The 11,273-nt window shown below is 29.9% G+C and overlaps 1 protein-coding gene across 1 annotated transcript in view; it reads left to right on the forward strand.

The window, feature by feature from the left end:
- The window catches only part of LOC111621965 (dystrophin-like), a 202,574-nt gene extending 192,145 nt beyond the window's left edge, over positions 1-10,429 (forward strand). The window contains exon 29 of the mRNA XM_023364220.1: positions 9,005-10,429. Coding sequence (XP_023219988.1) covers positions 9,005-9,132 — 128 coding nt within the window. The 3' untranslated portion in view covers positions 9,133-10,429. The remainder of the gene's footprint in view (positions 1-9,004) is intronic.
- Positions 10,430-11,273: the final 844 nt, after the last annotated feature.

An 11,273-nucleotide genomic window follows, 5' to 3' on the forward strand; every position in this document is an offset into this window, starting at 1 on the left:
TCAATGATGCATTATAACAGCAAATGGCAACTACTGTGTTGAGGTGTACTGCTGACTCAAATAACTAGCTGCTTGCTTAAAAATTATTATAAAATAAATAATGCACTTGATTAACATTATCTTATTTAAGCATAAATTATTTAACTAACTTTGCAAATCTTTTAAAGCGTTTTTAGAGCCCTAGAATAACAGTTGAGGAGCTTTAGGACTTCACACAGCCCACTATGGGAAATGCTGATTTATGTAACAAAATATAGGTTTAAACCGAAACACTAACAGTAAAGAGAAATTTTTAAAAAATACAACAGATCTAATGTAAGATTTAATACATATATCTTTTATTATGTGATTTCAAATTTTATTGTTGAATCAGTTTTCTTGTATAGTCAATAGGTGCATCTAATATATTTATACTCAATGAAGCTAATAATTCAAAAATATTAACATCAAAGAATAGAATAACTTAAAGCATATCATAAAATAGATTTGAATGGAAGAATGAAACGAAGACACATTTGCATTTGAACTGTAACAGAAAAATCAGAATGGTAAAATTCAGTGATGTGAATTTTTCCTTTGTCATGATCAAATAGTTAGATCATGCATGACAATGGAAAAATGGAATCAGTAATGCATTGCATTTGACATATGAGTGAAATGCTAAAAAGCAAGGCCTTTCTGTATTATTATTTTTATTTTTAATTTACATTATCTTATTTAAGCATAAATTATTTAACTAATTAATTTTTTCAAATAAAATGCAATTTATTTTAAACATTTTCCTGAAGTTCATTAATTGATGAAAAGATTGAATGTAATCCTATTAATTTTATAAAAAGAATTTCAATATATAATTTTTTTTCTTTCTAATATTAAGTGGTTTCAACTTAGATTAATTTAATTTCAGATTAGCTGTGGTCATCTGAAATGAAAAAAAATTTTTTTTAAATTGATTTGAATTCAATTCAAATCATTTTAAATCAATAATTTCATACTTTTGTATATATTGTACAGTAGTTACTTTTAAAAAATAATATTTGATGAAAATAATATAAAGTATAATTCATTGAAAATAAGTAGAAGTGAACAAAGGCTTTCAGCTAACTTTATAATCCATATTAATATCAGGCTTCATTTCAAATTCTGTAATTTTACTAGAACAAGGATGTTCTATCAATATGACATCTCTGATTAAATATTAAATATTAATTGCTTGATATTTTTATACCATCATTTCAAGTTAATAGTAGTATGAAAAAATATATGTTAGTATAGAAGCTTCCTGATAATAAGTAATAAGTTAATAATTAGTAATTAAGCTTTCAAAAACTAATTTAGTTTCTCACAATCAATCTATTCAAGGTCTCCATATTTCCAGTTTAACAAAAGAATTTATCAAATTTTTTTTGCTAAACTGAAAACATTGAGACATAATTAAATTATGACAAATTGTTTTAATTATGTGAAAATATTTTTGATATAGAAAAAAGATTTAGACATTTTTCTATCTGACTAATCATACTTTTATTTAAATTTTAGCAACAAATTAAATTCACATTAATAAATTACATAATTTTAAAAAGTTTAACACATTGATCTTATTTTAAGGTCATTGTGTTAAATTTTTTACAAAAACTGCTTAACAAAGTAGACTCTCAATAACTCGGTGTGAAAGGGAAAGAAAAAAAATTTTTAAGTTATAAAACCTACCATTATTTTAATGAGATTGTAAATATTACAAATACAAACAATATAGTTAGACTTTAAATACATTACAGTATATTTTTATTATTTTTTAATATACTTTCCAACATCTTGATACTCATATTTAAGCTTATTTTTCTGTTCTGATTCTGTTGTTCATTGAAGCTTTTGAAAATTCTCTTGTATTTCAGATAGGTAGAGAGTGTACTCAATGGAATATCAAATTCTATTGCAATTTCTGATTTTTTTCTTTTTGTTTTCCTCCATGGCCTTTATCATGGATTTCTGCTTTTGACAAAAATCTTTATTGACCATTTTCATTGTAAAGTAGAAAACTACACTGATTAACTGGTCACAACATGTGATTCAAATTTTTCAGTGAAATTTGCATATACATTTAAGGTTGTAAAATTTCTACAACTAGATTAAAAAACATTTAAAAATGATTAGAAGTTGGAGAGTGGTAGCATTAATCTATACTGTCTCACACCAAAACGTGATGTAGTAGTTAAGGTATCAGCTTATTGCTCTGGGTGAGCCAGGACCGAATCTGGAAATTTTTGGGGTGGTCTCTCCCTGATATGTCAGGTCCTGTCCTCACCATCTAGTCACCCCATTGTGAGCCTGGCTTGAACCCATAATGGGTATGATTAAAACACCCTCTTAGTGCCCATAGGACAAAGAGTATAAAAAAAGTGAAATTGAATTATTTTTTTAGTTAGTAACAATCTAAAAATATGAACAGAATGTTTAAATTTAAAAATTGAAGTTGACTACTAATATTTGCAAAGTTTAGTTTAATTTAGAATTTAAAATATATAATGATAAATCATAGCTTTCTATGGAGAAGGATAAGGATAGGCATACACTTGGATGGAAATCCATCACTGCCATTACAAAATAGATACAGTATATTGAAAAATGAACTCATAAATTTGATTGGCCAATTACTTAGTAAATTGTCAAATCACAAATGTGTTCTTTAAATTCGTTATTTTTTAGAATTTGAAAATTCTGCCAAACTTTAACAGCTTGCTGAGTATGGTGGATCGTATATGGCATCATCCACACTATGGAACGTGCTTTCCTCATTTCATCATTCACAATGGCGTTCTATAAGGATTTGATTTTGTCCGACTTGTAAAATAATAATTACCAAGAGGAAATAACAATCGTAAGGAGAAATGTTACTATTTTCGAATTCTTCCACTGTATTAATGTCGATATTCAATGCAAGTAAATAAATCTGAATAACAATAATATACGTTTTTCATGAATGCTGCCATTTCTGTTTTCCCTCTTGACAGATTTTTTTTAACTCTCCGCTCCACGAGTGCCTTTTTAGTAGTAGTGTAACGAATAGTATATGCGGCCAGGAGCGTAGCCGAATAGCCGAATATTCGGCCAAAGTATTCGGCTTGATTAACGCACGTACGAAAATTGGCGCGCAAACCGCATTATAGTCAGGACCTGCTCTCCATTGGCGCACTGTCACTACGCTTCGCCAATCGCGTTAATTCTTGACAGTTCAGACAAGAGCGTCATGGCAGTATGTGATAAATGACGATATCAAATGTGAATAACAATGAAATGACCTACACGTGTAAATAACGGGAAAGAACAGAGAAAGACCGCGAAGTGAAAATGTGAAAATAAATATGAAATTGAGTTGATAGCATAATAGAACAAGTCGAAGCAGCTTATTGGCGCCAAATTCGCGGCCGTCAATGCCAAACAAGTGTTGTCATAGACTTCGGAAAGCTTAATGCTTGTAATGAAAGTCGCTTAGCGTGCACGGACGNAAAATTTTTCAATTATATTGTCTGGATAATTATTTAACACTAATTTTTTCTTTACATCATTTATGTCCGTTTTATATTGTCCTGTTTGTTTGTTTTATTTTTTATTTTATTATACTCCATGCTAAATACATTTTTCTTAATATATAGAGGAATTTTTGATTTGTAATCAATTATCTTTTGTCCATAATTCACTTTTCCGTAAGTCCTAAATTCTAATTTATAGTTTTTCCTTTCTGTTGTAAGATTTAAATAAATAATTTTATTCGTAGCCTCATTTTCTATTTTAAATTTTATATTTTGATTTAACTTATTCATTCTATTCTCTATTTTATCGATATCCTTATTATTATCAACGTTTATGAAGATATCATCGACCTATCTCTTATAGACTTTTACATCTTTTATGTTGTTTATGTTAAGGTCAATAGTTTCCTTTGTGGGTTCTACCAAGTTTGGACCAATTACGGATCCCTTACTTATTCCTGTTTCTTGTGTGTAAAAATTATCTTTCATAAAAAAATAATTACTTCTGTAATTAAACTCTGTAAGTTCTATTATGTGATCTGGCACATCTAAACTTTTTAATTTCTTTTCAATCATTTCCCATGTTAATGGAGAGATAAATCTCAATGGTTTCAACACAGGTAAAGACACGGTTTCAACAGAGAAGTTATTGTTAAATAAATAAATTTTAAAAATTTTAATAAAGTTTCAGTTTAAAAACACAACTTGTTAAACAATTTTTATAACGTCAATTAATCAATCAATTTATTGATTCAATTAGAAAAAATATATACAAAGGGAGTGGTTACACTACTCTCAGAAACTTAGTCTCAAGGAGGGATGCCTCCGAGAGGCCTTTTGTGGGAAACTAGCCTCTCTGTAGATGTTATACACTCGCAAAAAACTTCATAATTATTTTATTATATTTGTTAATTATATTTAAGTATATATATTTATCAACTCAGTTTTTTTGTTATTGGTCTGCGATTTGAAAAAATTGTAATCTATAAATTTCCACTCTCGTCCGTTTGTCTGTCCTTCGCTAATCTTGAGAACGGTGTTAGCAAGTCCAGATATGGAAAGCTTAGGCTACTACTACTAGTTGAAAGAAGGGGCTGCCTCCTGGTTCCACTCAAAGGTACGGCCTGGAGGTTGAAAAGATGGTGAAAGAAGAGGAAGAGAGAAGAAGGCAAGTGATAAAAAGGATGGCAGGGTGATGATAGGATCATAGGGCGCCTGCATCGGTAGTTTATTAAATACAATGGAAAGCTTAGGGCAGGAAACTCGATTAAATATATTGAAATCACGTGACTTCCGGTCGCAACCGGAAAGTCACGTGATTTCAATTCAAAAATTTCCCCCTGAACGAGATTACATATATGACCGGTATGACTCTGTTGTTATGAGGAAAAGCATAATGTACAAGGGCAAAGACAACACTAATTTGAGATCGAGAAAAAATATTTTAAATTAAATAAATTAGGAATATGATTAAAAATTGCAGCCCGGCATTGTGACGATATCACAATACCTTTTGTTCGTTTGTAATTTAATCCTTTGTTACAAGCGGAGGAGGAAATCAATTGTCTTGCGAATTTCCTTTTGTATGAGAAATAAATAAATAATAGTTATATATTAATAATAGCTAAGAATTATTGGACATATTATATAATACGAAACTAGTATTACATAATTCTGAACTTAATCACAAAGTAAGATTTACCTTACTTTGTGATTAATTTGTGTAAGATCAGAATAAATAAACAAGTAAAACGGCAAAGCCGTATTTGGGACAAGACTATATCTCGGAGACTCACTACTAAACGGGATCACTTCGATGCTCATGGCGGGTCTCGTTCTCATTCTCCAATCTTCTTTGGGTATCGCTGGTTTTGAACGGGATCGTTCAAACTTCGTCGGCCACGGTCACGACCGCGATGTCATCACCACGATACATTTTCCATGAAATTAACCTCGATATATATATATTTCTTTACTCTGCGAATTTAACCTATAGCATATTAACCTATCCTATGTCGAGATTTCTCTCCGTTGCATGTCGCTCCGGGTTGAATTGTTGTCGATGCCTATCAAAAATTTCCCGTTCTTGAAAAAATAACGGTGGCTTGTATCCTTTGAAAATATTTTTTTATTTTGTACAAACAATATATATATATTAATAAATGTAAAAAGAAAAAAACATTATATTTTGGAAGTTAGCTTTAATATAAAATTATAATGACACGCTATCTAGTTTCAAAAACGTTCCGATGATGAAACGAGATACCTCCGGTCAAGCGGTCAAGGTTAGAACGTGGCGACCAGAGATAACACGAGACAGGTAAATGGTTTTTTTTTCAAAGATACGATTTGTCAAAATTCGATTTCACAACGTTCGCATTTCCCAAAGAGCAACGCATGCGCAAATCTCGTACTACTGCCTGTTTGTAGAGAGTATCGCCATTTTGTATTTTATTTTGACTCACTTCTCGGTCCCCTGTGTATCTACAAGTCTGGTTTTTTTATGCGCGCATGATTTGGGCACTTAATACTCTGTGCCAAACTGCAACTCCTAACATGTAATCCTTCATACCTCTAAGCTGGTTAGCCAGCCGGCAGTACGATTTCATAAACAAGACATAGTCTTGTCAATAATACATCCACACATAACGTGTTTTCCACATGTATTAATTGTAAGCAATTTGCGGTACATAAAAAAAATCGGATAAAACAACAAAATGAAATTTTCATTTGCGAAATTAAAAATTAACAACTTTCAAAACGTATTTCAAATGATTTATTAATAAAATTTGCTTTTCTACAAATCCTGGTTATTTGTTATTTATATATAAATATATCATACAAACTTTGGTAAAATACATTNATTTATAAATAAAAATATCCCATCTTTTTACAATTTTTTTCCTCTTTGTGCATAGTCAGAACAGCTAAGTTTGAAATATTAGTGTCACTACTAATTAACGATCTTGCTAATATTAATGGAGGAATTTTTTATCGTTAATAGATACAGAATTAAATTAAGAATAATATTCATTAAACATTGTTATTTCAATATTCAAAAATATCTAATAATTTCGACATGTTAAATGAAAATTTACACTTGTGTAAATTCATATAATGATTAATATTATGGATAAGTTTTATAATACATAGAACTTACTCTGTTCCAGTTGAAATGATTATGATATACATTTGACAAAATATAATTCTGTTCTCAGTACGTAATAATTTATTGATATTTCCGGTGTTCTATATATTTGAAATTATATAATACCGAATTCATTTGTCATGTCGGAACTTAATTTACAAATTTTAGAATTCACTTTATAGAAATCTTTCACAATAATAAAGTTTATAGTTGGAAATTGTAATCAGTAAATAATTCAATGATTAAACAATTAACCAATCTGAGATGTAGAATATTTAGTTTAATTATGCTACAGGGAATTTCTTAAGATATTTTATAACAGATAAAACATATTTCTAATGTTTTATAGCATTAATTAGAACTAATTCGATTTAAATAATACTAACAAATTTAAATAATATATGTACTTAGAAGGCTAATAAATTTAAATTTAAGTTTGCCATTGCTAAATGCAATTTTTATTTGGATCATTCTGCAGTTTACATTATAAATTCCAATTTATTTATTTTATAATAATTTTTGTATAAATTCTTTTTAAATTTCAATTATTAGTGATGAAGTTTTCCAGAATGTCAGATTATTTATAAATATTTAAATGATTGGTCCTAGTTTATTTGCCTAATTGAAAAAATTATTTTCTTTGAGTATAAAAATTAGTGTGCTTATATAATATACTATACTACATTTTAAACATTCTAAACTTAAATTCTACATTAATTACAGTATTTTTTTTATTAAAGTCTAGAAACATTTTTTACTTTACATTTTAAATGTCTGTTTTATGTAACAAGCGCCGCAAATATCGATTTAAATGAAAACTACTTGTTAGAGAAAATCGTTTCATATAATTACATAGAAATGTTAATCAATTTGTATTTATTATATTTATATAGATTATCAACATGTAGTTTTAAGTTAAAACTATCCGTTAATTTGAGCATTGTATAATTCAGTAAAGTTATGATAATTCCTGTGATTTTATCAGTTTATAATAGTAATTTTAAAAATTTCCGTTAATAGTTACTTACAACTTGGAATGTATAGTAGGCTACCTATTAAATATACAGTAGAACCTCGATTATCCGGACCTCCATTATCCGGATTTTCCANCACGTAATTATAAAATGGAAAAACAACGAATCGAAAGTATCGTGAGCGCGTATTATGATGTATGCATAGACATACGTGGACTAGAGCGATAGAGTAAAGATAAAGGGAAGAGCAAAGACGAGCGCTTAAAAAGAAGGATAGGCAGGGTCAGACGCTCAGATGTGTGACGATTCTCGAACGAATAGGTGTGTACGTGTGCTGATATTTGTAATTATAAATACATGTGACTATTATTATTTTTTTTATTTTGTGAATGTTATAAGTTATAAATGAATATAAACAAACAACACTAACCCGATAACATTAAATCTAAATACCAAAACGATTAATTTACTGTGTTTGTTATTTCTTACACTTGTTTTTAAGTATTCGGTATTCGGCCGAATAGTGAAAAATAGGCCGAATACCGAATAGTAACCGAATATTCGTTACATCCCTACTTTTTAGCAAGACTATTATGGGTTCGGCCAGATCGACAATAGAATGCCAGATGGTAAGGGCCTGACATATCCTGGGGGTTGGACAACCTCCCCAGGATCGAATCCGGACGGATCGAAAAATCCAGGAATTTTTCGATTCGATCGTAGTTTCCCAGAGCGGTAGGTTACAATTTTAATCGCTCAGCCATCCAGCCGTCCCTGTTGAAAGTCAGTTATCATACAAACCATCTCGTCTATATGATTAGGATGAGTGAACTGGCGATGTCACTTTCTTAGATTAGAAACGATATTTTTTTGCAAAATGACGAAAAAGAAATAATTTATTACTCAAGGAAAACGACATTTCGTGTCTAATCTTCTTATTAAATGAAATTGATTAAAATTGTGACAAGGTTTTATTGAAGTGCTAATATTTTATTGGTTAGTTTGCATGTAAGAATAAATTATTATTTTAGATGCAAAATGGCATTAAAAGTTGAATTTTATGTCATGCAATCGGAATGCAATAATTCTACACAATATCTATCTTCAACTTCGTGATAATATCATCCGTTCTCTTGAAGAGCGAGAGAAATCGCACAAAATTGATATGAAGTAAAATTTAAGATCCGGAAACTGACTTCAAGTTATAGAAACACAATGTGTTGAGTGTAGGTAGTTTAGTCGGGGAAAAAAAATTAAATTTGAGTTAAGGGAGTTCGAATTATCGAGAGTCTACTGTATTTCACAAGTTTTTTTTAATCTTAAAATAATAATAATTTTTAAATTACTTCTAGGTACAGGTGCAGCTAGAGTAGGAAATTTGTTACATATGGCAGGAAATTTGGGTAAAGCCGTTGGAACTCTAGTGACTGTAATGACAGACGACGAAGGAAGTGGATCTGATACAGAACATAAACATTGATCTTATAATATTTGTTATCAATCAATCAAAACATATCCTCTGTTTTCCATTGCTATATTTGTACAAGTCTTTTATGACATCAATTTGCATATCAAGAATCAATCTCTTTAAGATTGACATTACAAAATTTTTTTGGCATATCACTCTCCAAGAATCAACTAGATGAACTAGTTGCAAAAGGACACTGCAGTACAGGGTACTCAGCGTCATAGTTGTTGTCCTTGTCATATCACTTTCTAAAGTGCATTTTGTGAAACAATAAAATCATAGTGATCATAATTAGCAAGTGCCATAAATTTGTTAAATGGAAACAATACTTGGTGTTCCATTGCCAATTTCAGTTGCTCATTTTAATAGTAACTTGTATTCTGTAAATTGGCAAATGGACACAATCATTTCCTATGTGGTCTAATTGTCTTTTTCTACTGAAACAAAGGAGATTGACTCCACTTTTGTTTCCCAGTGTTCTTTTTATATACTCCTTTCCATATCAATATTTCTTGACTTAATAAAAAAATTTTTTGCCCGAGTAGCACAATTTGTATCCTTGCTACTTTGTTGTAATAGAAAAATATTAACATGTCAAGGAGAAATGTTGCTATGGAAATTGCCATTAAAAAATCATACATTGTAAATGTTAACATTAGTATGACATATGGCATAGTATTGTCTTACTTGTTCATACATGCTGCACTCCATTAATGTGTGATGCTTCCAAAGGAATCTATGTTCAGAAAGTATGTTAAGCAATAATAAAGGCAACTTGAGAATGTTTAAGATGTGAAATTATTTATTTTTAGAGTTATTGATTATACTGCATTTCCTTAATTAAACTCCGGTCTTAAAATAGCCCGGATTTAAACATGTCCAAATACTGCAAAGTTTAAGATAACTGTTTAGAGTGAACAGGTAGGAAATATAACTAAACTTCTACTACCTCTTCATACTGTCCAGTCGGACAGCACTTTGTTCCAAGGTTTTCGGGGATATTTTTGGAAATAAAATCATATTGTCGAATATTGCGATCGAGTTCATAAGTCGAGCTTATCAGCCGAAGGGTAATTAGGAAAACTCGAATTGAAGATGCTAATCAAGATCCTGATTCCGACGACACCGAAACGGACACGAATGACCACTGAATCGAATTAACTATGAAAACAGTGATTATTTCAAAATGTTATAGTTGTAAACAATCAGTCAATAAACGGTCCTTATAGTTCCTAAAATGTACACAAGTTATTGCTTTCAATTTTTACCCACGCGTATTTCGTTGTAAAGTAAATCCCGTCCTAAAAATATGTATTCCCAGGATTTCAAGTAAATCCTGGGAAATACATGTTTTAAAGATAAACTCCCAGGAGTTTGATCGAGGAAATACGGTACATAAATTTTTACATAAAATTAAACAATAGTAATGATGAAATATCTACGCTTGAAATATTAATTTTATAACGGGAGGAAAAGATTCAAATTTTATCATGGTTTCACTGTGGTTTTATGACATGGCGAATGATCGTTTCTTGATTTCAGTTTTTCAATGATCTTCACTCAGTTTTAGCCAATCAACATATGTAATTCAAGTTTTCCTCGCTCTTTTTTATTTCTTCCTTTTACGCTGTCTCAAGATTCGTGATTTATCCATTTTTACGTTAAACTATAATAATATATTTGTTACTTTTATCAATATAATTATAGTTTCGTGATTATTACGATTTTTCATAGTTTTGCCCATTCATTCTTCATTAATATGAAGTAATCCATATATAAAATATGCAGTTCGTTTTCATCCCGTTCCATAAAAAACTTAAAATATTCACTGCAATCGACCGTATTTCACGGCATAAAAAGACCCACCCCTATGTAAGCTGGCATATTTAGAGGAAAGTATTTACTGTATATAAGTTATCCCGCGCCTTTGACACTTGGCTCCAATTTTAACTATATTCTGATTAGAAATAAAATTTATTTATCAGGAGTTTAAAGGTGTGCATTTTTCTTTTTAAATTACTTTTATCACTGAAATATTCAACGTGAAGCAAAAGCTAAAGCAAATAAAAATATGTTTAATTACACAATGACATTTTTATCGAAAGAGGATGTTAGGTAGAAGTTACCTGTTGTCTATTGAAGGCGGTTCGAGA

Source organism: Centruroides sculpturatus, unplaced genomic scaffold, assembly GCF_000671375.1.
Source record: "Centruroides sculpturatus isolate CEXI.00-Female unplaced genomic scaffold, Cexi_2.0 scaffold312, whole genome shotgun sequence".
Taxonomy (NCBI): Eukaryota; Metazoa; Arthropoda; class Arachnida; order Scorpiones; family Buthidae; genus Centruroides; species Centruroides sculpturatus.